The sequence below is a fragment of the Peromyscus maniculatus genome, chromosome 11 (assembly GCF_049852395.1).
Source record: "Peromyscus maniculatus bairdii isolate BWxNUB_F1_BW_parent chromosome 11, HU_Pman_BW_mat_3.1, whole genome shotgun sequence".
NCBI classification, from domain to species: domain Eukaryota; kingdom Metazoa; phylum Chordata; class Mammalia; order Rodentia; family Cricetidae; genus Peromyscus; species Peromyscus maniculatus.
The window spans coordinates 29,847,401-29,874,622 of record NC_134862.1 but is presented as its reverse complement, the minus strand read 5'-3'; the positions used below and the strand labels follow the sequence as shown (position 1 = coordinate 29,874,622).

Below are 27,222 nucleotides of genomic sequence, written 5' to 3'. Positions count from 1 at the left end.
GTGCTGGCATCCCAACCAGGAAGACCTTAAGGCACAGCGAACCTGGGAGGACTCCCAGGACACCGCCCTGCAGACCTCCGCTGTGTGTGCCAGGCCTCCGTTTATCTTGTGGTTCTGGGGCCCTGTGAAAGCTTTGTCCAGTGACTTTTATGTGCTCCTTTAAGTGCAGGGCTAGGAAATAAATGGTGCCCCGTTCTGGAGTTATAAACACCGGGGACTGGCCCGAGACTCCAGCAGCAACGTCCACAGACGGGGAGGCCTTGGAGAAGTGACCTGAGGTACCCGCACTAGTTGAGCCCTCGGGAGTCTATCACAGATCTCTTCACCGACCCTTTGGCCTCCAGCCTGAGTCCGCAACTCCCACAGTCACCTCACTCACCTTTCTTTTTTGGTCACAGGCCCTAGTCTTGGAATTTCAGAAGCCGCAAAGTCAGCTGCATTCAGTGGAAGGTTACAAATTAGCAGCAGCAAATGAGTTTCTTTTTTCTTTCAAATTTTTTTATTTCTTACAATTTATATAGTAAGCTCTGACTTAAAGATAGTTTCCCTTTGAATTTCGTTTTTAAAAGGCCTATGCCCATAGTTCCAGCACTGAAGAGGCTGTGGCAGAAGGGTCTCAAGTTCAAGGCCATCCTGGGTTATATAGCCAAACCTTGTATAAGAAGTAAAGTCAAGGCTAGGGAGACAGTTCTGTGGGTAAAGCACCTGTTTTGCAAGTCTGGGGACCTGAGTTCAAATCCCAGAACTCAGGTAAAAACCTGGGCATGAATGTACACACCTGTATCCCCAGCACTGTGCTGGGACAGAGACAGGAGGATTGCCTGGACTACCTAGTTCTAGGTTCATGGAGAGACCTGGTCTCAAGGGAGTAAGGCAAAGAATGCAGAGCAGGGCACCCACACCTTCCTCTGGCCGCCTCATGCATTCACAGGCATGTGTGCTAACACACGTGTGCAAACACTACATACATATACAATAAAAGTAAAAAACAAGCAAATACATAAAAACTGAATATTCTGACATAATACACTCCAAAGATCCACTAATTTGATACATTCCAAGGAGTAATAGAGAAAAGAAGAAGACAACATCACTGCCCAGGGGCAACAGAATAAAAAAGAAGTCTGCATTTTCCATGATTAAAGCATTACGTTCCTATAAGAACAGAATTACTTCAGATGTACAATTAAAAGAACTCCACAGTTAATAGCATGCAATAGTCTTGACTCTGAGCCCAAGTGTTTCAGACAGTCTCGACGGTCATCGTTTGGAGTCACAGCACCCAAGTGTACATGTCCCATATTCAGAACCAAAGCTACAATGACATCGAGTGATGAACCACGGGCGAGTATACTAGAAACATCTCAGTAACAAACATTCACCATGCATTTGATTTTCAAGTTAATTTGGGGTCCTTGTGCATTTAGACACCTTTTACTATTACCAAATATTTTACAGCTCCATATGCAGTTATGTGACCTCATACAGAGTCACGAAGCTGGGGTGTGGAGTCCCAGGGGCACATTCCATAAGGCAAATAAAGATAGTCCATATTGACGCAGTACTTTTTGTATTTTAAGGCCGCAGCCTGCTTTGAAAAACCCGGAGAAATCAAAGGCCTTGTTCAAGGCCACCAAACTAGAATGAACTAGAACTGGTCTTTGTGCTCTCTTCCTGCTGATGGCTTTCCACTCTGCCTTGCGCTTCTCTTGGTCCCCTAAATAATGTCTTCCCTTATGACTTCTCCCAGTGGAAGCAGATAGGGCAGCATCTTTGTATTCACACGGGGGGATTGCACCCTTAGCTTCCATGGGTAATAGCGAGCATTGGTCCTGTAAGATAGCCTTAAACATCTTTTGTGCTTTGTCTGTGGTTTACGAATGCAGATTTTAGGGGTTGAGAGATGCTCGGTCAGTAAAGTACTTGCCATGCAAGCATGGGGACCTGAGTTTGACCCCTGGAACTCACTTTTAGAAATGTTGCTATGGCGATGTGGACTTGCCATCTCATTGCTGGGGTGGGGTAGAGACAAGAGGACCCTTGGGCTCACTTGCTAGCCATCGCAGTGTGTTTGGTTAAGTTCCCGGCCAGTGAGAGACCTGTCTACATAACAGAAGGTGGAGGGCACCTACACAGTGATAGCCAAAGTTCTGGCTTCCACACACAGGCACACACCCGTGCAAATGCACCTACACACACACACACACACATCCACACACGGACATTCACAAAAGAAACACAGTATTTCTAATGTTTTACTTAAAGCACTGAGGTTTCCTAAGGAAATTCTTTAATGGTTAAAAAAAGTTTATCTTTCAAAATGATAGTTTTCTAAATGCTAAATTTAACCTTCTTTCCCCAATTTCAGGGAGATGACACCTTGCTTGTTCCCATTCACGCCTACCCTGTCTTGAATAACCTGGACTTCCCCACATTTATAAATCTACCGGATGTCCTCCTCGGAGAGAGGTAAGTTCCTGGAGTGAACCAGTAAGACATCACAGGAGGTGGAAGGTTAAGAAACTGAGTGCTGGAGTTGAGAACACTTGCTGCTCCTGCAGAGGATCAGAGTTCAGTTCCCAGCACCCAAGCCCAGTGGCTCACAACCACCTTAATTCCCGCTCCAGGAGTCTGACACCCTCTCTTCACCTCCGCAGGCACCCATGCACAAGCACACACAGACATGCACACATACATATATGTAATTTTTTTTAAATTAAGAAACATATGTGGGGCTGGGGAGGTGGTTCAGTGAGTAAGAGTGATTGCCACACAGTTATGAGGTCCTGAGTTCAAATCCCAAGTGTATATATATATAAAAAAAAAAGCTGGGTGTGGTGTGGTAGTTTGAATGTAACTGGCCTCCATAATCTCATAGGGAATGGCACCATTAGGAGGTGTGGCTTTCTTGGAGTGGGCGTGGCCTTGTTGGAGGAAGTGTGTCACTGTGGGGGTGGGCTTTGAGGTTTCCTATGCTCAGGATATGGCCCACTGAGCCAACTTCCTGTTGCCCACAAGATGTAGGACTCTCAGCTCCAGCACCACGTCTGCCTGCACACAGCCATGCTCCCCGCCATGATGATAATGGACTGAACCTCTGAACTGTAAGCCAGCCACCCCAACTGAATGTCTTTCTTGTAAGAGTTGTTGTGGTCATGGTGTCTCTTCACAGCAATAGAAACCCTAACCAATACCTGTGATCACATGCACCTGTAACCCACGTACTAGAGTTAGTGGAGACAAGGAGAATCCCAGGGTCTTCATGGCTAGCCAGACTCACAGAAAAATGATGAGCTTGAGCGTGTGCTGATGAGGTTTTTTTTGTTGTTGTTGTTTTGTTTGTTTGTTTGTTTGTCAGCTTGATACATACAAGTTAGAGCCATCTGGGAAGTGGGACCAGCAGTTGAGGAAATGCCTCCATCAGATTGGCTTGTAGGCAATCCTGTGGGGCATTTTCTGGGTTAATGGTTGATGTGGGAGGGCACAGTCTACTGTGCGGTGTCACCCTAGACAGATGGTCCTGGATTCTCTAAGAAAGCAGGCTGAGGAAGCCATGGAGAGCAAGCCAGGAAGCAGCATTCTTCTGCGGCCTCTGCATCAGTTCCTAGCTCCAAGCTCCTTCCTCGGCTTCTCTTTGTAATATACTGTAAGATGTTAGATGAAACCAGTCCTTTCCTCCTCAAGCTGCTTTTGGTCATGGTGTTTATCCCAGTAGTCAGAAAGCAAACCAGGACATTCAAGGCTCAGTGAGAGATCCCATCTGAGGGGATAAGGTGGCAAGTGATAGAAGAAGACACCTGGCATGCTTCTCTGGCTTCCACACAGAAGCATGTGGGGTGCACACCTGTACACACACATACACACACACACACACACACACACACACACACACACCTTCACAAGAGAAATTGTAGGCTTGTGGTTTTTCTGATGGAAGTTAATCCTTGCACCTCAGTTAGACAGCATTTACAGCAACAAAAGACAAAACAACACAGTTCAAACAGTTCAAACAAACTCGTTCAAAACACTAGTAAGGAAGAAAGGGGACGGACTGGGTCGTTTGAAGTCCCCAGGTATGGCTGGATCCAGAATCAGCTGGAACACCCCGGCTCTCGCCATGCCCTGTTTCTGCTACCTGAGCTGTCCTTCTCATAGGACCCTCTCACAGCAGGCCCGTGCTAGTGGCCCATGCTAGCCTGGAATAGAGGTGACGGGCCAGGGGGGACCTGAAGAATTAGGTCAAAACTCATGACTCTGTCTATTGGACCAGCTTGGGTCACATGACTTTCTATCACCCAGTCTTCCTTTAGAAGAAGGGAAAGCAAGCGAGACCAGATCTCAGAGTCTGCTCTTCCTGCTGAGGAAATGGCTAATTATTCCAGTTGTGGTTCAGTTTGTATCTCATTTGTGTGTGTGTGTCTGTGTATGTGTTTGTGTGTGTATGTATGTGTCTGTGTGTCTGTGTGCTGTGTCTGTGTGTGTGTGTGTGTGTGTGTGTCTGTGTCTGTGTGTTGTGTCTGTGTGTGTCTATGGCAAGTACCAGAAGATCATCTCAGATGTTCCTCAGGTGCCACTCACTTTTTGTTTATGTCTATTTATTCTTTTGAGACGGGGCCTTTCATTGGCCTGGAACTTGCCAAGTAGTCTAGACTGCCTGGCCCGTGAGCCCCAGGGATCTTCCTGTCCACACCTCCACAGCACTGGGATTACAAGTGCACACACCACCATGCCTGGCTTTCTCTTATGTGGGTTCTGGGGGTCAAACTCAGGTCCTCAGACTTGCAAGGCAAGCACTTTACCAAGCGACCTGTCTCCCCAGCCCCATGTATCTCGTTCTTTCAGCAAATACTAAATGCTTATGGGCTGGCATAGTGCCATGTGCCCTAGAGATGTCAAGGAGATGGCATTTGGCTGCTCGCTATACACAGAGTGGGGCTATGTTGGTTGTTCAAAGCTTAAAACACTCAGCTCAGGTTACATAGAGAGCTGGTCTCTAAAAGAAAAGTATTGAGATCTTTTTTCAGCCAGAGAGGTGACTCAGTGGGTAGATGTACTTACTTCCAAGCCAGGCAACCCGAGTTCAATTCCGGGAACCCATATGGTCAGAGAAGAGAGCCCACTCCTACATGTTATCTTATCAGCACACACGTGTGACACTCGCAATGAATAATAAAATTTAAAAACATTGTTTTGGTTTTTTTCAAGACAGAGTTTCTCTGTGTAGCGCTGGCTGTCCTAGAACTCACTCTGTAGACCAGGCTGACCTCAAACTCAGACATCCGCCTGCCTCTGCCTCTCAAATGCTGGGATTAAAGGCGTGCACCACCACCACCCACCATAAAATAAAAGTTTAACGTTTTATTTAAATAAATCTTTCTATTCTTTTGGGAAATACCTACTGTCCTGAGAACTCCATCTCTCCACCTGGCTCTCTTTCATTGTAAATACCCTGGTTAAAAATGACTTAAAGGTGAAAACTGTTATTCTGAATTACCGTTGAGAGGGACAGAGTCCATCTTGGTGGGGAAGACATAACGTCGGGCAGGGAAGGGATGGCTGTAGGAGCAGGAAGCTGGCCGATCGATCACGTTGTCGTCCGTACGGAGGAGAGAGAGCTGAAGTAGGAGGAGGCATACACACCTGAAGCATACCCCATCCCTGTGACTTACGGCCTCCAGCAAGGTCCGACCTCCTAAAGGCTCTGCAGCCTTCCCAGAGCCCACCACCAGCCAATGTTCCAACACCCGCACCCCGAGGGGATGCTTCACACCCAAACCACAGCCCACCGAGCCATCTCCCGGCACACGGTTGTACATTCTCGGCCCCATGCCTTCCTCGTCCCCATGTCCCCAAAACCATTGTGACAGAACTCCATGCCGGCACTTCCTCCTTCTCCCTCTCAACCCTTCCTGTCCTCGCCATCTCCTTCTCAGAGCAAGGGGTCCCTGTAAAGACCCCACGCATCTAAAATGTGAACTTGCTGCCCTTGCAAAATAAATAGCTACTTCCTGTAGGTGGGCAATGCCAGGCATTTTATCAAAATCAGCGTGCCAGGGAACAAGAACTCCCTGATTCGAGAGTTCCTCTTTCTGTCTGTAAAGCACCTCTCATGTGGGTCACAAGCAAGGCTTATGGGTTGAGGAGAAAAAATGGTCTAAGTGGTGCAAACAGCATGCCTTCTACTGTGGTCATCAGTCACTGGCCCTCGAAACAAACGTCCACCCTCCCGGGGGCCTCCCCCAAGCCATTTTCCACATAATGCCTCTCATTTGTATTCAGAATGAAAAATTCAGCTAAACAATTTACTTAATTGAGTTACTGTTTATAATGGTATAATATATTTTTTTAAAATCTCTTAAAAGATAAACACGCTATTTTTCTCCTCCAGACATCCTGGCAGCAGGCGGTACCTTCCCAAGACTTTGTGCCTTTTACAGTCTCCTTAGCAACATTTAACCACTCAGACCCTTCTTCGCTTCGTTTGACCCAAACCGTGCGCTGCGAGAATGGTCTGTTTGAATAGGCATTTCCCGAAAGTGTTCCGTATGAATCCCAGACCACCTTAGTGGTCCAGTGTATCATTTGGATGAGTTCTTTATCCAGCCTCCATTTCATTCATTCATTCATTCATTCATTCATTCATTCATTCATTCATTCATTCATCTCCTGAATGCCTGATGTGTTAGGTACTGTCTCGGTCAGTTGTTTCATTGCTATAATAAAATACCTGAGACTGGGTGAGTTATGAAGAAGAGTGTACTTCAGCTGTTCGTTCTGGAGGCTGGGAAGTGCATGGTGCTAGCACCCCCCAGCTTCCAGGCAGAACCTAAAGGAGGTAAAAGAGACAAGACTGGGGGGGTGGGGCTTATCAGTGACATCACTGCTGTGGCAGTAAGGGACCACAGTTGGAGGGCACAGTCCATCACAGCGGGAAGGCACCTAGGCAGGAGAGTGAGGCAGCTGGTGTCATGTGACCACAGTCAGGAAACAGAAGGAGATGGATACACACTGGTCTCAGCTTCCTCTCCTTTTTATTGAGTCCCGGACCCGCAGCCCATGGGACGGTGCCCTCCACATTCAGGTCTTCCCTCCCAGTTAACCCGGTCTAGAAACTCACAGACATGCCCAAAGGCTTGACTTCTATTTAGGATTCTAGATCCTGCCACGATGGCCGTCAGCATTGACCATCACTGTGTCCCTTATACATCTGTGCGCCCTGCTCCCCTGAAAACCCCCGGGCATCATGCACAGAGACTGAAGAGGAAGGGCAAGTGTGAGGCGTCCCAAGCTAGGCTTTCGCAGAACCAGCGTCCTTCTCTTTTTGATGTGGATATGGGGCTCAAAGCCAGGTCCTCGTGCTTGGTGGCCAAGCACTTTATCGACCGGGCCACCTCCCCAGCGCTGTGTGTGCTCTCTTAAAATGGCCCAGTAAGACAGCATTTCTTCTTCCAAAGAAGGACCGCTGGCCGACATGAAATGAAAAAGCCATGGAAAGATGGAAACCCACCAAAGGGCAGGGTTCTGGTTTCATCCTTTCTGTGACAGATACTCTGGCCAGAAGCACCTTAGAGGGGGAAAGAATTCCATTGGCTCGGGAGTCCGGGGAGTCATGAACTTGAAGGCAGGGCTGTTTGCTCTTCCATTCAGCATTACCTCCAAATAAGGAGCTCACCTCACAGACAAGTACAGCAGGAACCCTGGAGGATGCTGGGCACTGGGATGGCCTGAAGGCTGGCTTATATGATTCAGGACCACCTTCCTAGGGATGGTGCCACCTACAGTGGGCTGGGCCTCCTGTACCTATTAACAATCAAAACACCCCAACCCTTCACCACCCCCACCCACACACAGGTATGCCAGCAGGCTGACCTGATCCTGACAGTGACTGCAGCGAGGATTCTCTCTGATGGCTCTAGGCTGTGTCAAGCTGACAGCCAGCACCAACCAGGGCACGTGGACTCAAAGGAGCCTTTTTCCCTTTTCACATAATAGAATTTGGACAAAATTGCCAGAATTTGAGGTCTTGTGCTGAAGTCACTCATGTGGCTTTCTCACTGTGGGGTACTTATATACTGTGGGCTACTTATATACAGTATATAAATACTGTGGGGTACTTATTACTGTAGGGTGCTTTCGTACTATGGGGTGCTTTCTCACTGTGGGGTACTTTCTAACTGTGGGGTGCCTTCTCACTGTGGGTTACTTATATACTGTGGGGTACTTCTGGGGAGGCACAACTGTGATCTGACCAAAGCTTCTATGAAATCTGGACCGTATCTCCATCCATCTTCCTCTAGGTCCCAGGGTGGACTTGTTCACATTCATCATCTGCATTTTTTGGTGGCTGATCTGACCGTTGTTAAGTTTTCCTTAACTGAGATAAAATGCCATGAGGACACTTGCCAGCTAGCCATAAACAACTCTGGTGGCTTAAGATCTGCTAAAATGCACCCTGACAGTCCCTGTAAATAAGAAAGTTGCATTCCAGTGTCCATCCAACATCTCTAAATCAAACAGTGTCACTGGGTGCGAAGGACCCGCAGTTCTCGGTCCCTCCGTAGGGTCACTTTGTAATTTGCAACTAGATAAATTCATCTGTGCTGGCTTGTTGAGTGTGGTAACCCTGGGGCTGGGGGAGTGGCTCAGAGAGCAGGGGCTTGCTGCACAAGCTTGAGGACCCGAGTTCGGATCCCAGCACCCACATAAAACCCAGATGTGCACCTGTGGCCCTGGCACTAGGCCAGTGAAGATGGGAAGGTCCCTGGAGCATATTGGCCAGCCAGTTAGCCAAACCAGTGAGCTTCAGGTTCAGGAAGAGACTTTCAGCAAAGTAGGTGGAGAGCAATAGAGGAAGACACCCAATGTAGACCTCTGGGCTCCTTTCACATGTATGTACACACACACACACACACACACACACACACACACACACACACGAACACATATATACAATTCCTATACACACAATTTGACAATCACTTGATATCTCTGAGAGTATTGTAGTTACAATGGAGTCTTAGTCTTCCTATAAACCAAAATAAATAGCGTGCTTGTATTAGATACGGAGATTTTGTACCATTCCTCCTCCTGGATCTGTATTAACTCATCTTCTGCTGTAGTTTTTGCACACTGCCTCTCTGGCTGGGTATGATGACAATACCCCTGGGATCCCAGCACCCAGTGCACAGAGGCAGGAAGATGTAAGTTTAGGGTCATCCTCAGCTATATAGTAAACTGACGGCCAGCCTGGGCTACATAAGACTGTCTCAAAAATAAAACCAGAGTCTTTCTGGTACCACACAGCCAGCTGAATCCCAGAGCCATGTTCTCCCATCATTCCATCTGCCTCACACCATACAACCACTGAAGACCAAGCAGCTAGTGAGTTGTAAATTACTTGGGATGGTTCATCTTGATGGTCAACCCAATAAGACTTAGAATCACTGTAGAAACAACTCTGGGGGTGTCTGTGAGGGAATTTCTAGATTTGGACCATTGAGGTAGGAAGCCCCACCCCCAAACATGGGCAGCACCATCCCATGGGCTGGGGTCCTGGGCTGAGCACAAAGGAGAAAGTGAGCCGAGCCCCAGCATCCATCTGTCTCTGCTTCCTGACTGTGGATGCCATGTGAGCAGCTGCCTCCAGCTTCTGCCATCATGCCCTCGCCACCATTACGGTCTGCATCCTCAAAGCATGAGCCAAAGTGACCAACACCAGTGAGAAAAGTGACTAATGCAGGTGTGGGGCCTCGTGGCTCACTTATGGGTGGGGATGGCCAAAGTCAGACTGTGACTGACGTTCTGCCTGGCTTTTAAAGCCCATGGGCTGCATAGGAATGTGCATTCTCCAACCAGCTGACAGGAAAGATTGTTGACACAGCCAACAGCCAAGCACAGCTTGCTCTTTGCAGACTCTGAGCCCCTATGGGAGGCTCTGAGAACCACTGCTGTGGGTCACAGCAAACACATTGGAAGAAAGCTAGAAATCCATCTTCATGAAGAGCTTCCAAGAAGAGAAAAATTACCCTTCCTCATAACAAGGAGTCTGTTATGTGTCTCAGACTCAAGGTAGAGTTAAAGATGTAGCAGTATTCTATTCTACTAAGGTGTCCCCATGTTGGCAAAGATAACAGCACATTTGAGAGACTGAAGAAAACGAAGCAGTTTTTAATACACAGTTCTGCAGGAAGAGATGCCAGCATAGAGAGAAGGCAAAAATGGCTAGCATGCTGAGTTGTGTGGTTTTCTCATACAGAAATGGACAATAACAGCTTCTTACACCAATAAGGATGACTTGACCTTGGAGAAATGTGTCTTTATGTCAGCTTCTACCTGGGTCTCTGGGACAGTAGTTAGTTTACATCTCAAAGTCAATCTTTGGAAGAAAGAAATGGCCATGGGCTGAAGAGATGGCTTGCTCTGCTTGTAGACCGCTTGCCTCACAAGTATGAGGACCCGAGGTCAATCCCTAGGAGCCCATAAAAAAGTTGGGCTTGGGCTGTGAGGGTCTGAATGCGAATGCCTCCGATAGGCTCATGTTTGAATACCTGGTCCCAGATGGTGGAACTGTTGGGGAAGGATTAGGAGGTGTGGCCTTGTTGGAGGAGGTGTGTCACTGAGGGTGAGCTTTGAGGTTTCCAAAGACTGCTAACCATCCCCAGTGTGCCCCTCTCTCCTCCTGCTTGTACATTAAGATGTGAGTTCTCACTTGTTTGTGCCACCAGGCCTTTGTTCCACCACCATGAACTCTAGGCCTCTGAAACCACACACCCAATTAAACGCTTGCTTTTATAAGTTGATTTGATCATAGTGTTTTATCACAGAAACCGAAAAGAAACAAATACAGTAGTGTGTTCTTGTATTCTCAGTACTGGGCAGGCAGAGACAGGAAGGTCTCCAGGGATCCCTGGACAACCAGCCTACCCTCCTGGTGAGCTCCAGGCCAAGGAGAGACCTTGTCTCAAAAAACAGGGAGAGTGAGGAGCAATATCCTCTAGCTGCTACACATGTGTGAACATGCACACACACACACACACACACACACACACACACACACACACACGTGTGCATTCTCCCTGTCGGTCAACAGGCACCTGTGTTTTTGTTATCTAAACAATTCTCTCCTTTGTGGTTAGAATATCTTTGATTTAAAGTGCTTTCACTGTACACACATCTATCTAGTTGTTCTTGAACCAATCTCCTTTTCTGAATCTTAGCAGGAAAGAAAACCATTTCCACTCTAAACTTGAAGGATCTCCCTGAACAGAGGGAACTTTCACCGGAAGACCTGAGTTAACTAATTTTTTTTTTTTTTTTTTTTTTTTTTTGTCTTACTCTAAAATCCCGGACATAAGGATCCTGGAGAAAGCAAAGGAAAGCCTAGCTTTAAAACTCTAACAGGCTCTTCTCCCACTGACTTAGTGCGAGCCGTTCAGGTGGCTTGCATGGTGGGTAAAGTGGCCTAAATGTATGATAGACCCCAAGAGCAAATGAGTGCGTGCATGGGGAGCAGTTAAAGGTAGACTATCTTTCAAGCTAGGGTCATCCAATCTACAATTCACGTGGTCAGTATTCATGCTTAAACAGCCAGGCTAGCGTCACACACCAAGTCCTGACGATCTTTATTGTTGGAGAAAGTCTTCACGAGGTGAAGGCTGGAGAGGTGGCTAGGTCCAGAAGTACTTGCTGGGAAACATGAGGACCTGGGTTCAGATCCCTAGAACCATTGTCAAAAAGCTGGGTGTGGTACATGCTTGTGATCCCAACACTGGGAAAGTGGAGACAGGGAGATCCCTGGGGCTTGTACACGCACACGCGTGCACACACACACGGGAGGGGGGCACTGACACATACAAAGTATTCCTGGATAAATTGCTAGGCCTAACACTTAAGAATATATCACCAAGAATGGCAGTGTCTCCCCAAAGCACAGTCCTTCATGGCGCGAAGGGAACTCTGGATGGTCTCCAGTGCTTGAGCAACAGGGCTCCCCTTACTCATTCGGTTCACATGACTGCTATCTCCTACACTTATGTCACCCCAGAAGCCAGTTGGTCAGAATGGCTGCTGCATCCCAGATCTGAGTAATGCACACATGACATGTGATACGTGTGCACAGGCCCACATGATTGCACACGTAGGCACACAAAGACACGTGTATGTCTTAAATGTGCTTTTTACAGTATGAAGATTGAGTACCTGTCGAATAGTGAGGATAAAGGAGTAGCTGCCAGCTCCCAGATCTACGATTAAAATTCCTTTCTTTCCTTCTTTGTCACGCTGTAGCCCAGGCTAGCTCCAAACTCCCTCTATGGCACAGAGATCACAGATGTGTGCCACCATGCCTGGTTTGTGTGGTACTAGGAATCGAACCTAGGGCTTCCTGCATGCAGGGCAAGCATCCTGTCAAGTGAGCTACAGTCCCAGCCACAGCTGTAACTTCATGCACAGCTGTCTGCTCTTGTATGTGGTCCCAGTTCTTACACACAGCAGCTTCAAAACCACAAGTATTTGAGTTTCACTTGTTTTACTTTACAGGGAATCAATTTCCTTCCCCTAAGGGAAGAGTACAGCAATTGTTGTCCAATACCAAATGGTCAGCCCTGTAAGCATACACACAAGTAACATTACACAGACTGAGCAGGTTACATTTATGTATTTAGGAACACACATACGTTCAACAACAACAATTAAAGAAAAGAGGCCATGAATTTGACAGAGAGCTGGGGGGTGGGGTACCTGGAGAGTTTGGAGAAAGGACAGGGAAAAAAAATGATGTCATGATATTATAATCTCAAAAGAGAAAGTCTATTTTAAATAAATGAAAGAAATACATTTCTTATGCCAACAAAGAAGGAGCCTTTTCTTTTGATAGCTGCAGGTGGCCGGGCCACCAGGACAGGCAGGCTGGCAGCAGGGTGCCCTGCTGGCTGCATCCGTCTGTCCGTCAAATGTTCTTACAGGCTCTGGAACAGGTTTGGATACAGTCAGCACACGGTCGCTTCCATCCCTACTCTAAAGGAAGCCGCTGTTCACAGCTTTTAGTCTTCATATCTACCCCCCCCCCCATAATGCTCTATTTTTCTCCCTATGAAAAGCCGGTGCCTCCGGGAGGCCTTTCTTCTTCCTTCCAGCCAGCTGAGCCCCTCCCGCCCCCCATTCCCTCCCCTCCCACCCCCCATTCCTCCCCTCCCTATTCCCTCCACCCCCCGCCCCCCACCTCCCTTCCTGGATCCCGCCACCAGCTCACCCTCTTCTCTAGGCTCCAGACACAGACCTGGCTTCCTCCCATGGAGCCATCCCTGAATTTCACTCTTTATCTCCTCTAGCGCGGCCACGTTCCCTACACCCAAAACCGTAAAGCACTGTTTGCTATTGAACGCATTGTTTCTATGAAGAATTTTGTGTTGAGTGAATTTAACATTTAGGGTTTGTGTGTGTGTGTGTGTGTATGTTTAGGTGTGTTTGTTGTGTTCATATACAGGGGCGGGGGCGGGGTCCGATATACATTTACACACGCGTGTGGAGGCCGGAAGACAACCTTGGTGTCATTCTCTGGAGCTATTTAAGACAGGTTCTGTCACTGGGACCCGGGGCTCCATGGTTCCACAAGGCTGGTTCGCCCCCATGCCCTAGGCAGGGGTCTGCCTATTTCTGCCTTTTCAGCATCGGGATTATAAGTGCAAAAACCATGGCACCCAGCTTTTTACATGGGTGTGGGGGATCTGAACGGAGGTCCCTACGCTTGCATAGCAAGTGTTTTACCGACAGCTAGCCCCCAGCCCCCTTACATGTAGTCTGTAAAGACATTTTATGCTGCAAGATTCTGGTCATAGGAAGGACCCCTAGTCATTACATCCTTGGGGATGGGTGTGGTTGTGGCTGCCAGTGGCGGGGGGGGGGGGGGGGCGCGGGGGGATGTGAACTTGGGCGTAATGGGGACAGGGTTTAAATGAAGAGAGGGTCCTGTGGGTGGCTGGAGGTGGCGTGGCAGTGTGGTGTATTTAATGCCGCAGAACGGCATGCCTAAAATGTTTATGTGATATATGTTATCACAATTTTTTTAAAGAGTGGGTTTGGGTTTGGTGCTGAGATTTGAACCTAGAACCTCACACCTGAAGGTGTTTATGAAATGTGAATAAGCTGTATATTACCTGTACAGATGACGGCTACCATGTCACCTCTGCCTTCTGTGTGTGTGTGTGCACTCGCGCGCGCTAAAATTAGTTGGCATTGAGAGGCCATCTTCTCCTACTCTCTACCTTGTTCTTTTAGACAGGGTCTCTCTGAATCTGAAACCTGCTGTGATCCCAGACAGGCCCTGAGATCCACCCGTCCCCGCTCTCCCAGAGCTGGGATTCCAAGTACACCGGGCCACACCTGGCTTCTGCTGATCCTGGGGATCAGAACTCAGGTCCTCGTGTTTGCACAGCAGGACTTCACATACTGGGCCATCCCCCCCCCCAGCCCCTTCTTTTTCTAATTTCAATTCTATTCCAACGCCCAGAAACAAGAGCATCTTCTATCAGGTCTGGAGCGGCGAGTTCACTGAATCCAGGCTGTTCCCTAGTGTCAAACTGCTGGTCATAATTGCAGATGTGGGTTGTAACAACTTTGGCAACAGAAAAAGTCTTCCAAATGTATGTCCACCAAAAATTAATTCAAAATCCAATGTGTCATGAATCTCAGGTGTTTCGCACTGCGCTTGCCTGTGTTGCATGCAGATACCATGTGTGCTCACTGAAGCCTCTGAATACAGGGCATGTCCATTTTGCATGCTGTCCCACAGCACAACCCTGCTCGGATAGGAGACTGTTGCATTCTATGAACGGCACACACCAGGTTTTTTCTCTAATAGAAACATAATGGACCCTACCGTAGAGGAACTGGGTCCTGTGTTTACTGCTGCTTTATTCACTACAGCAAAGTCCTAGTCACCTAGTTGTCCATCAACAGATGAATGGATAGTGAAAATGTGTTATATATGAATGCATATATACATACACTCACATATACATACATATACACACACATATACTATTCAGCTCTAAAGATGAATTTTAAATTTTGCAGGAAAATGGATAGATTGAGAACTTATAATATTAAGCAAGGTCTCATAATCTCAGAAATAAAAACATCTACATGTTCTCCTTCATATTCAGAATCTAGTCAATAATCCATGTTCATATGTGAACAACTGTGCATGTGGCTAGAGAAAGGACAAGATGCATGTAACATGAAGAAAGGACAAGAAAGGCCAACAGAAGAGGGAGGGGAGGACTGACTGCAGCTGACAGACACGTTATAAAGAGGATATAAAGCCGATTGTTTTTCTAGTTGTGACTCTGTCGTGGATTTTCGGGTTTTGGTCCTAAGTCTAACTGTATAGAAATTCATTGAGTTGTGTAGACTTTGGGTCTGCTTCATTTTGGAGTGTGACATTTATATTTATTTGCAAGTTTTTCTGCAATAAAGTTTATAAAATTAAAAAAATGATTTAATTCTAGAAAACCAAGACTTTACTATTAAATATTAGCATTAATGTTTTAATATTTTCCTCATGTAAACATGTAAGTGTGAAGTCAGTGTCTTTGGATATGACAGCATTTCTCACAGTTCTGGGGCCCAAGCTTATGGTGTCGATGTGAGCTGGTTCTAGTGAGGGTTGATTTGTGTTTCCACTTCAAAGAACATTAATCCTAATGTCCAAGGTCCAATGTGCATGATGGAGGTGGGATGTGTAACTAGGTGTACATAAGGTCGTATGAGTGGGCTCCTAACTCTGGCGGGGTGTGTGTGTGTGTGTGTATGTGTGTGTGTGTGTGTGTGTGTGTGTGTGTGTGTGTGTGCGCATTTTCATCCTGCCCGTCTTTTTATGTGGGTTATGAGGATCTAACTCAGGTTCTCACACTTGCAAGGCAAGTACTTCGCCAGCTCCGTTTCCACAGGCCTTTCCCTAATGTTTTATGAAACACAATAACTAACAATTAAATTGCTGTGGCTGCTCAGTCCAGCCATCGTGGAATAGCCCACATCTGTCATGCTTATTGTCCCTTGCCCTTCATTCTCTGGCGAAGGAGCCAAATCCTATTATGGTAAAGTGTTCAGGACTCTCTCCAGACACTCAGGGTTTTAAACAATTTATTTGATTTTAAGTCATCTCCAATAAATTCACTCTAAAAAAAAAATCAGAGATGGGATGAGAGAAATTTGAATTTATTCTCTCTCTGTCTCTGCCTCTCTTTTCCTCTCTCCCTCTCCTTTCTTTCTATCCTCTCCTTTCCCTTCCTCCCTCTCTCTCCTTCCTTCCTTCCTTAGGACAGGGTCTCATGTAGCCCAGGCTGACCTTAAGCTCACTATGTAGCTGAGGATGGCCTTGGTCCTCCTGACTGCTCGGATTGCAGGCGTGCACCACCGTGCTGGGTTTACACAGTGCTGGGGCTGGAACCCAGGGCTTCACGCATGCTAGGCAGGCGCTCTACCCACTGAGCCACACCCCCAGCCCTCCCCTCTCATACTTACTTTCTATAAGGTAAATTTGTGATCTCTTCTGATGATGATGAAATTTAAAAGCTTTATGCTGTAATTTATTTAAAGACAGGAAGTGATTCTTGTAAAGTATTAATGTACTTTTATATACAGTCCTAACAAGATTGATGAAATGATTAAATAATAAAGTAAGGGGGGTAAAAGTTAAGGTTCCCTCCCCCACCCCAGAGCACTAACTTCCACCTGCTTTTCTGTTTTAATTACCTGATTCTTGTCAGTTGAAGAACTCTGACTTAAGGTCCTGTTTGCTTCTGAGGAACAAGAATGAGGTGTTTTTCTTTACTGTAGATCATTTTAATGTATTTATCAATAGGGATTTAGCTTAGAGTTGTGTGTGTGTGTGTGTGTGTGTGTGTGTGTGTGTGTGTGTGTGTGAGAGAGAGAGAGAGAGAGAGAGAGAGGCCAAAGGAGAATATCAAGTTTCTAGCTCTACCATTTTCTGCCCCGTCCCCTTGAGTCGGAGTCTCTCCCTGGTCCTGGAGCTAGGCTGGCGGCCGGCAAGCCTCAGCATCCTCGGGCCACTCTCCGCTCTCGAGGTACTAGAGTTGTAGGTGCGCTGAAGTCTCACCCAACGCTCTAGGTGTTTGAACTCAGGCCCTCAGACTTGCACAGAAAACACCTTTAGCTGGCTGAACCGCGTCTCCAGTGCCGAGGACATTTATTTATTTGAGATGCTGTCTCGAGAAAGTTGGCAGGCTGGCTTTGAACTTCTGATCCTCCTGCACCTGGGATTACAGATTTGCACCACCGCTCTCAGCAAACACCAAACAATGTTAGTCTTCTTCTTTCTGGTACCGGGCTTGAACCCAGGACCTCACGTCTGCTCAGTCTCCTTTCCCGATGCTGTTACAAAAGCCTCTAACTAAGCAACACAAGGGAGAAAGGGCTCAGATGGCTCACAGTTCCAAGTGCTCGGCTTGCTTCCTCCACGTTTGTTTGCTTGTTTTCTGCTCTTTTATGGCTCAGAATCCCACTCACCCTCTGCCCAGGGCACCTTCTGAGGTCTTCCTCCCTTAGCTAACATAAGATAATTCCACAGAGCTGGAGGCATTGTGGTGCACGCCCTTAATCTCAGCACTCTGGAGGCAAAGGCAGGTGGATCTGTGAGTTCAAGGCTTGTCTCTCAGGTGACTCTAGATTCTGTCACTTTGGCAAATTAAAATTAGCTGTCACATAGAGAGTGGAGAGACGGCTCATTGGTTAAGAGTACAAACAGCAGAGGACCTGAGTTCATTTTCCTGCACCAACATCTGGCGGTTTACAGCCACCTGTAACTCTAGCTCCACAGGCTCTCACAGAGACCTGCACTCATGTGATCATCAACACACACGCACACACGCATGCACACGCATGCACATGCACGCGCGCACACGCACACACACACACACACACACACACACACACACACACACACACACACAAGGCTGGAGAGATAGCTCAGAGGTTAAAAGCCTTTGCTGCTCTTGCAGAAGAGCAAGGTTCAGTTCCCAGCATCCACAGGGTGCACATGCATACACGCAGGGATTTAACACATACGCAAATAATAAGAATACAAACAGCCAGTCACTGTGGGAGTTGAGCGCTGGGCTCCTGAGCTGCAGTCCAGCCCCACCATACCGACTGCCTTGACACTGATAAAGGAACAGCAGTAACAGGAGCTCAGTGCAGACTCGTTGTGACCTGGGTGGCTGGCATGGGTCTGCTGCCTTCTGAACCTGTGCTTGGAATTCTGTTCCTTGAGGATGTGTTTATTTTTCCAGGCTGGCAAGTGCATCGGGAACTTGGCTCCTGGTAATCATCACTAAACAAACACCTCAACACCTTTCCTGAGAACTGTCAGAGCTTAGGAGTTCGTTTATCACCAACGGGAAGAACCCCCAAAGGAGTTTTGGGGGAAACTGTTTCAGTTCAAAAACATCCAGCCGTGTAGCATTTATCAGAAGAGCCTTGAACATCAGACAGGGAGGGCCTCACTGGGAGAGCTCTGAGCTGACACCTGCAGGTGTTCAGGGGAGCCGTCGAGTTCCCTGCCTTATCCCCAGAGATGCGTGTGGACAGCAGGAAGCCATTGCCCACACCCCGCTTCCATCTTCAGGGTGGATTCCGCCCCCTGTTGCTGTAAGGAAGGGTGTCAGTTCAGTCTCAGCAGTTTGGTGGAGTGGCTGACACCAAGAGTGTCTCAGTGTCTGCCAGGCTCATCTTGTGTAGCAGACAAGATTGGGAGCCTCCAGCGTGGTATGACCTCCCACAGCCATGAGTTTTCCTACTTTCTGGATGCTGTGACAACAGCAATAACAACAACAAAAATGATAAAAAAACAACTAAACAAATGGTTTGTTTTGGCTTGAAGTTCTAGAGTACAGTCTATCACGGTGGGAAGGCATGGCGGCAGGTCATGTGACCACGAGGCCGCTGGCCACTTGGCGTCTGCACTCAGGAAGCACAGAAAGGAGAATACTGTTGCTCAGCTCCCTTTCTTTTATTCAGTCTCGGGTCCCAGCCCATGGGCTGCTGCTGCCCACAATTAGGTCGTTCTCACCCCAGTTAATCCAAACTAGAAAATTCCTCACAGACATGCCCAGAAGCCTCCGTTCATGGCAACTCTAAACCCCATCCAGTAGACAGTTAAGATGGACTATCACACCTTGAAATGCAGCCACCAGTACACACTGGTTTTCAGAGTCAGAACACTTCTCAGGGAGTTCTGGTTGGCTGTACGCCTCCAGCAGAACCTGAGGTGTAGCAGGAATCTTAAAAGTTCTTATTAATAAAATCAAACCTGAGCCAGGTATTGGGGTGAACTGGAAGCTCAGAGAAACAGAACAAGCCACAGCTACCTCACCTCGCCGGATCCTCAGCTGGTCTTGTTTCCTCAGACTGGAGGCCTCTGAGTCCTCATCCAGAATGGGTCTCAGCTGAATTGCTGCTAGAAGCCTGAGTGCTTAACCAGCCAAATGCTTCTAGTTCCTGGTCTTCATGCCTTATATATCTTTCTGCCTTCTACCATCACTCCCTGGGATTAAAGACTCCTTTCTGGGATTAAAGGCGTGAGTCACCATGCTTGGCTGTATCCTTGAATACATGGATTTCTGCCTAGCTCTGCCTCCCAAGTGCTGGAATTAAAGGTGTGTGCTACCACTGCCTATCCTCTATGTTTAACATTGTGGCTGTTCTTTCTCCGACCCCAGATAAGTTCATTAGGGTGCACAATATTTCGGGGAACACAATACCACCACACCTGAGGTGGAACAGAATGTATAGGTTTGGTAGCAAATCCTGTAAATTGGGCTGAAGAAAGGAGCCCATGTGACCATTACCCAGGAATTATGCAGAAAGTATCATTGTTGGAAGCCCGTGGCAGCCTTGTCTCCTGTGGGGGATACCTACCCTAGTATCCCAGAACATCACAGCTAAGGAACAACATTTAAACAAGAAATACCAGGGGAGGGCTGGGGGTGTGGCTCAGTGGGTAGAGTACCTGTCTACCACGCAGGAATCCCTGGGTTCCATCCCCAGCACCACATAAACCAACTTTGGTAGCACACACCTGTCATCCCGGAATTTGGGAGGTGGAGACAAGAACAATAGTTCAAAGTCATCCTCGGCCACATAGGAAGATTGAGAAGAACCTGGCCACCCGAAGCCCTGTTTCAAGGAGGGAGGGAGGGATCAATTACCAGCGGACATTGCCTAGCAGGTGTCAGGAGTGGTCTTCAGTCAGAGCACAGATCTCTTCAAAGTCATTAGGTACACTTCCTCCAATGGAGCAGGAGAGGGTGAGATGTCTAGTCAGTAAGGTTCTTGCTGGGCATGAGGACCTGAGTTCAGGTTCCTAGCATGAATGTAAGAAAGAAAAAGAAAAAAAAAAACCTTATGTATAGCCCCCTATGCCTGTAATCCCAGAATTTAGGAGGCAGAGACAGGTGGCTCTTTGGTCGCCCAACTGAATTGTCAAGTTCTAGGTTCAGTGAGACACCCTACCTGTCTCAAGAAAATAAAGTGGAGAATAATAAAGACACCAGGTGTCTTCCTCTGAACACCACACACATACACACACATGTAAACACACACACACAGATGGAGCAGGGAGTGTACCCTTGCCCAGCACCCCTTCTACTCCTATTCCTATCAGTGAGCACTGTGACACCAAAGCGACCTCAGAGGGACCTGTGCAAGCGAAGCAATCAGACAATGCCCTTCGGCGGAACAGGGAGAAGCTGCACCATGCAGGCTCCTGAGCTGCATGGGGCTCCAGGCAGGCTCAGGGGCTGCAGCAGGCTCAGGGGCAGCAGCAGGCTCAGGGGCAGCAGCGGGCTCAGGGGCTCCAGGCAGGCTCCTGAGCTGCATGGGGCTCCAGGCAGGCTCAGGGGCTGCAGCAGGCTCAGGGGCTGCAGGGGGCTCAGGGGCTGCAGCGGCAGGCTCAGGGGCTGCAGGGGGCTCAGGGGCTGCAGCGGCAGGCTCAGGGGCTGCAGCAGGCTCAGGGGCTGCAGCAGGCTCAGGGGCTGCAGCAGCAGGCTCAGGGGCTGCAGGCTCAGGGGCTGCATGGGGCTCAGGAGCTGCAGCAGCAGGCTCAGGGGCTGCAGCGGGCTCAGGGGCAGCAGCAGCAGGCTCAGGGGCTGCAGCAGCAGGCTCAGGGGCAGCAGCAGGCTCAGGGGCTGCAGCAGCAGGCTCAGGGGCTGCAGCAGGCTCAGGGGCAGCAGCAGGCTCAGGGGCTGCAGCAGGCTCAGGGGCAGCAGCAGCAGGCTCAGGGGCTGCAGCAGCAGGCTCAGGGGCAGCAGCAGGCTCAGGGGCTGCAGCAGCAGGCTCAGGGGCTGCAGGCTCAGGGGCTGCAGGCTCAAGGGCTACAGCAGCAGGCTCAGGGGCTGCAGGCTCAGGGGCTGTAGCGGGCTCAGGGGCTGCAGCGGGCTCAGGGGCTGCAGCAGGCTCAGGGGCTGCAGCAGGCTCAGGGGCTGCAGCAGCAGGCTCCTAGCTGTGGATCTCATTCCCGTGGGATCAAGGAGGCCACGGTCCCACTGATCCCAGGGAGCAGCACCCGCCCTTGCCTGGAAGCTGAGTGGAGACAGGTTCTCTTCTCCATCCAATGCAGGAAAGCCAAGAAACTTCCCTGACCTGGGTGGGCCTGGCCTATACCCAGCTGGGGATAGAGGCAGATAGAGGACAGTGACAATCAGGTTATGATGCTGAGGGGGCCGAGCTGCCTGCTGGCCCAGTGGCTGGGGGCAATGTCCCCTAAGACAGCTGATTTACAAGAGCCCCAGTGTGACAGCTAACTTTTTATTCTTAGAGATCTCATGCATGTATACAATACACCCCAATCCTTCCAGCTTCTCCTGTGCACCCCATCCAGATCTTCCTCTCAACTTCATGTCCTGGTCCAGTTTTTTAAACATATCACCTGCTGAGTTCATTTGGTGTCCTCTGAGTGCACATGGGTGGAGAGCTGGCTCCTAGAGCCCGGGAAGCCTACCAAGGCCACGTCCCCGAAGGAAACTGGCTTTTTCCTAGTAGTGCCTGACGCAGGAATGGGCTTTGTGATCAGCTGATGTATCTTCTGCAGGTCTCAGGAAATAATCACAGCTGTTGAGAGTTCTCATGTGCACTGGCAATTTGACTCAAGTTTGAAACCACCCAGAAAACACACATGGGTGTGCCTGGGAGTATTGGTGAAATTATTAAGGCCACTCCACGTAGTTAAAAGGGGGGTTTATTTAGTGGCGTAACTTACAAATGAAGGGATAGGTAGGTTGCAGAGTCTGGGGAAGACGTAGCGCAGTCTAGCGGTGTTCTCTGGAGAATTCTGCTAGGTCTACCTCCAGCGTCCAGGGTCCAGGAACCAAGAGAAGGCGGCGCATCTGAATCTCGGGTCTTCGGGGCCCTCTCTTGGTCCCGCCTTGTAGGCGAGACAGTTATCGAAGCCTCAATGGGGGTTGGAACTTCCAGACCGAAGCTGGAATGGCTACCCACTACATGGGAGGGCATTTCCAAAGGAATTTCACTGAGCTGGGAAGACCCACCCTGTTTGTGGGTGGCACCATCTTGTGGGGTTGCGTCCCAGGTTAGTAAAAAGGAGAGAGCAAGCTGAAGACCATCATTGAAGACCATCATTGCTCACCATCTGCCTCCCTGACTGGAGATGTGACGTAACCAGCCACCTCCTCCTCCTGTGGCCATGTCTTCCCAAGCATCAAATGTCGTGATATTATTAAATACGTAGATATTTTAGACAAACGATCCTCAGTAAGGGTCACCCCTGCAAAGAAAGACGAAACAGAGATAGACAAGGACGGTCCCTCAGTGATGCTTTATTTCTTTGGAAATGGTTTAGAGTTCTTAGGGATGAATAAAGAAATTTGATTGTTTAAAAATATTTATCTTTGAACTATTCTAGATACTTCACAGATTTTTAAAAGATAATGAATTTCAAAGCCCAATATAAATGCTTTAGACATGCTTTTAAAAGCCACATTTATAGTCTCCTAAATAGTTACTGAAATCAAAATATTTATTGAACATTGTGTGTGTATGTGTATGTGTGTGTGTGTGTGTGTGTGTGTATCTGGGATAGCACTGAGATTCCTGTACATATGACTCCACCTGTATAGGACTCCAAATCCAGGAAAGCCTAGTGCTGGCAGGTGAGGCCCAGGGTGGTGGGGAAGTCCACAGTGATAGGTCAGGTGGGTACCTCCCAAGAAGGCAAGTTCCAGCAGCTCCACTCACAATGGATACAGTGGAGTTCTCCCACGAGCGTGAACAAAGATGGAGCTCAGTTGGTGGAGTCTTTGCGGACTATGCTCACAAAGCCCTGGGTTCCGTCCTCAGCACCACATGGCGGTGCACATGGCGGTGCGCACCTGTAATCCCAGCACTTACGAGCTAGAGAAAAGAAGACCAGAAACTCAAGATCAGCCTTGGTGTGATGGTTAGTTTTCATCATGAATGCATCACAATCTAGAGTCACCCGAGAAGAGAGTCTTAATTTGGGGGGTCTAGATCCCACTGCCCTGTGGGTGTGTCTATGAGGATTATCTTGATTACATCGACTGATACAGGAAGGCCTGTTCCCTGTGGGGGGCGTCACTCCTTGGGCATGGGGTCCCGAACTGTGTAAGAGGGAGCAAGAGCTGAGCACAGGCAGGCTTGCATCACTTCATTGCTTTCCGCTCTTGGCTGTGGGCATCGCTGCTTCAAGATCCTGCTGCCTCAGTTTCTCTACAATGAACCGTAACCTGGCGTTGAGAAAATGAATAGCCCCATTGTCCGTTAAGTCGCTTCTGTCGGGATTTTTTCTGGAAACAAGTTTGAGGCCAGCCTAGGCTACACGAGAGCCTACCTCCAGACAGACCTCTTGGTCAGTGTGGGACAGGAGGTGCCAGCTGGTGCTGGGTGTTACTGCGTGTGTTTCCTGAGTCCCTGGTCCTTTCTAGGTCAGCTAGAAGAAAGTGAAAGAGAAGAACGACCCTGTTCCACTTCCTTCTTGTGTTTTTTTTTTTTGCAGCAAAAGCTACGTGATCCCCTTGCAGTGCAGCTGTCCCGTGGATTTCGAATTCCACATCACTCTGCTTCGGTCTCACCAGGCCTTTACAATTGCGCCGAGGTCAGGTGAGGATGGTGTGACGTCACACAGCCAGGTGCCCCAGCAGTCTAGGGTCAGAGGCAGGGCTTGGAATAGCGGTCGCTTTCCTTGTTGCTGTGGCAAAAACAACGTAAGAGAGGAAGGCTTGTCTGTCTCACAGTCTCAGGGGACAGCCCGCCCATCCTGGTGGGGAAGGCGCGGCGGCGTGAGGCAGCTGGTCACATGGCATTCGCAGTCGGGAAACAGAGAAGGATGAACGCTGGTGCTCAGCTCACCCTCCCCTCTTTGTTTAGTCCAGAATCCCAGCTCATGGAGCAGCACTGCCCACATCCAACAGGTCCTCTCGGCCAGGTTAGACATGTCTGGAAGCACTCTCATGGACATGCAGAGCTGTGTTTCCATGGTGGTGTGGCCTTGTGGAGTAAGCATGGATTTGTTGGAGGAAGTGTGTCACTGTGGAGGAGGGCTTTGAGGGCTCATGTATGCTCAAGCCACACCCAGTTTCCTGTAGCCTACAAGACTCTAGAACTCAGCTCCCTCTCCAGCACCATGTCCGCCTTCATGCCGCCATGTCCCACCATGATGGTAATGGACTGAACCTCTGAACTCTAAGCCACCCAATTAATTGTTTTTCTTTATGAGAGAAGCCATGGTCATGGTATCTCTTCACAGCAATAGAAATCCTAACTACAACAGTATGGGATGATTTCTTTTTTCAAGTTTTCCCCATCTAGGTCTTAGTGCTCTATGTTATACTTTTATTTTCTATCCTCTTTTAGTCACTGCCCATGCCTGTATTTTCTATTAATTTACTTACATATTTAAAAGGTCCCTGTATATGTTTGTATTCCTTTATTTAAATATTTGAATATGCCCATATTTGTCTTATGTTAGTGTCACCTAGGATATGACACAGCAGTATTTCCTGGTGTGCTGCAGGCCACAGGGATATATTATAAGAATCAGCTGGTTATGGCAAAGCCACTACCTGAAGGGATCAAGGAATTCCTCCAGAGGAAGCCAAATCCCAGGAAGTATTTGGTGCTGTATGGCTCATTATATATCAGCTGTCTTCTGCTATGAATATCATTTGTGCCTTCATAGCTTTCCCAATTGACTTTTTTCCTAAGAATTGCAAACAGTGTGAACTGATCACTCTTTGGATAGATACATTCAAGGTATTTGGAGAACAGCCTCAAGAGAAGCTTCCTTCCCTCAGACCCATCTGTTTCCCCCTTTTTAGCACCAGAATCAGGTATCTCCCTTAGCACATCTAAGGACTAACAGAAATAGCAGTCCAGACCACCACTCCTGAATTAAGGTTAATTCCACACAAAAACATCACGGAGATCAGGTGGACCTCAAGTAATAGTTTCGCACAGTTTAAGCTCAGTCCCTCCCTTCTTACAGCCTTACTAACATTATAGACTTCTGACTTCTTACCTAACCACTTCTAGGAATGTAGATTGAACACATAAGTTCCCTTTTTGATATACTAACCGATATTAGCTCTCAGCTGACCTCCTCCTTTAACCACTCCCTCCTTGGGTTGTGAAGGAAAGCCTGACATCACTGCCTGAGGAAAACTCTTACCTGCCTTTATGACCTTGCAGGAATTCAGGCCTGGTGGCCTGACTGGAGGGGGAGGACTGCTATTGCTTGGGTTTATAACTGTAAACCTGAGAGACTAGGGGGATGAAGAATAAACCAATGGACTAAGGGCTCAGTGTGCTGAGATTCTTTTCCCGAAAATAATTCTTGGCGTTTGTAGTTTCTCTCCTGGGCCCCTAGGAAGAATATTATTAAGGCTGGTCCTTAATAATATTCCATACCTGCTGCCCAATGTGGGGCCCAAACCCATGATCCTGAGATTAAAAGTCTCATGCGCTACAGACTGAACTAGCTGGGCCCCACTTGACTTCATTGTTCAGTGTTGTTCTGTGTTCTTCATAATGCTTACATTGATAAACAGCGGCCTTCTTTATTTTTATTTGGGTGTGCCTGTGTGTATGTATGCCACCTGCATACGGTGTTCATGGAGGTCAGAAGACGGCCTTAGACCCCCTGGAGCTGCCTGATGATGGTGCTGGGAACCAAACTCAGGCCATCAACAAGAGCAGTAACTGTTCTTCACCACTGAGCCATCTCTGCAGTCAGGACTTTCTTGGCTCTGAGTTTTTGTTGTTGCTATTGCTTGTTTTTGTTTGCTTCTGTTTGTCTTGCTAGGTAGTGTAGACCAGCCTAGACCTGGAGATCCTCCTGCATTAGTCTAAGTCCTGGGATACATCACCCACATCACCACATCCGTACATCACATACATCACCACACCCAGCTCCCCACCCTGTGACTTAACATTATTCATTATTCCTGGCTGTGTGGAAGGTAGTGATCTGTAATTGATCTAAGAATAGTGCTCTGGGCTTTATATTTTTATGACCTTTTAATGTGTTTATTTCATGTACTTGTGTATGCACATTTGTGTTGTGAGCGGAGGACAAGTTTCTAGTTAGTTCTCTCCTTCTACCATGTGGGCCTGGAGATCACACTCTGGTCATCAGGCTGGGCAGCATTCGCCTTTACTGAGAGCCATCTCACTGCCTGCTCCACAGACACTTGTTTGCAGGATGGCCCAGAAGTCACTATGTAGCCAAGGATAACCTTGAATTTCTGATCCTGCTGCCTCTACCTCCTGAGTGTTGGAACCACTAACGCTGGTTTGTGTGGGGCTGGGGATCTTCATGCATGCTGGGCAAGCACCCTACAGACTGAGCCACACCCCCAGCCCTGAGGTAGACTTTTCCAAATGAGGTTGAATATTGAGAATACCTCTCTCACTTATAAAACACAGGACATCACTCCTTTGTGCCACTGTGAGTTTTGGCCAAGCAGTGGCTGTCAAAACTTGGCACATAGTCTACAACTGTCAACATTACGCAGCCTGCCACCATCATGTTCAAGTGACAGAGCTGCACTAACAGGGGGAAAAAAAAACAGCTTACTCTGGTTGCCCGGGCTACGTCTCCACAGTGGGTTTTATGTATTATGTCTAGGCTGGGAGCACTTAAAAAACCACATCTCCCAGGTCAAGGTAAACATG

The 27,222-nt window shown here is 48.2% G+C and overlaps 1 protein-coding gene across 3 annotated transcripts in view; it reads left to right on the top strand.

Annotated features, from left to right (window-relative positions):
- Cfap221 (cilia and flagella associated protein 221) overlaps positions 1-27,222 on the top strand; it is a 77,283-nt gene that overhangs the window by 11,290 nt on the left and 38,771 nt on the right. For all 3 annotated transcript variants that reach the window (XR_013043196.1, XM_015999382.3, XM_076547244.1), the window contains exons 6-7: positions 2,369-2,469; positions 24,047-24,150. Coding sequence is in view for 2 of the 3 variants with exons in the window: in XM_015999382.3 (XP_015854868.1) it covers positions 2,369-2,469; positions 24,047-24,150 (205 nt within the window). In the remaining variant the exon portion in view is untranslated. The remainder of the gene's footprint in view (positions 1-2,368; positions 2,470-24,046; positions 24,151-27,222) is intronic.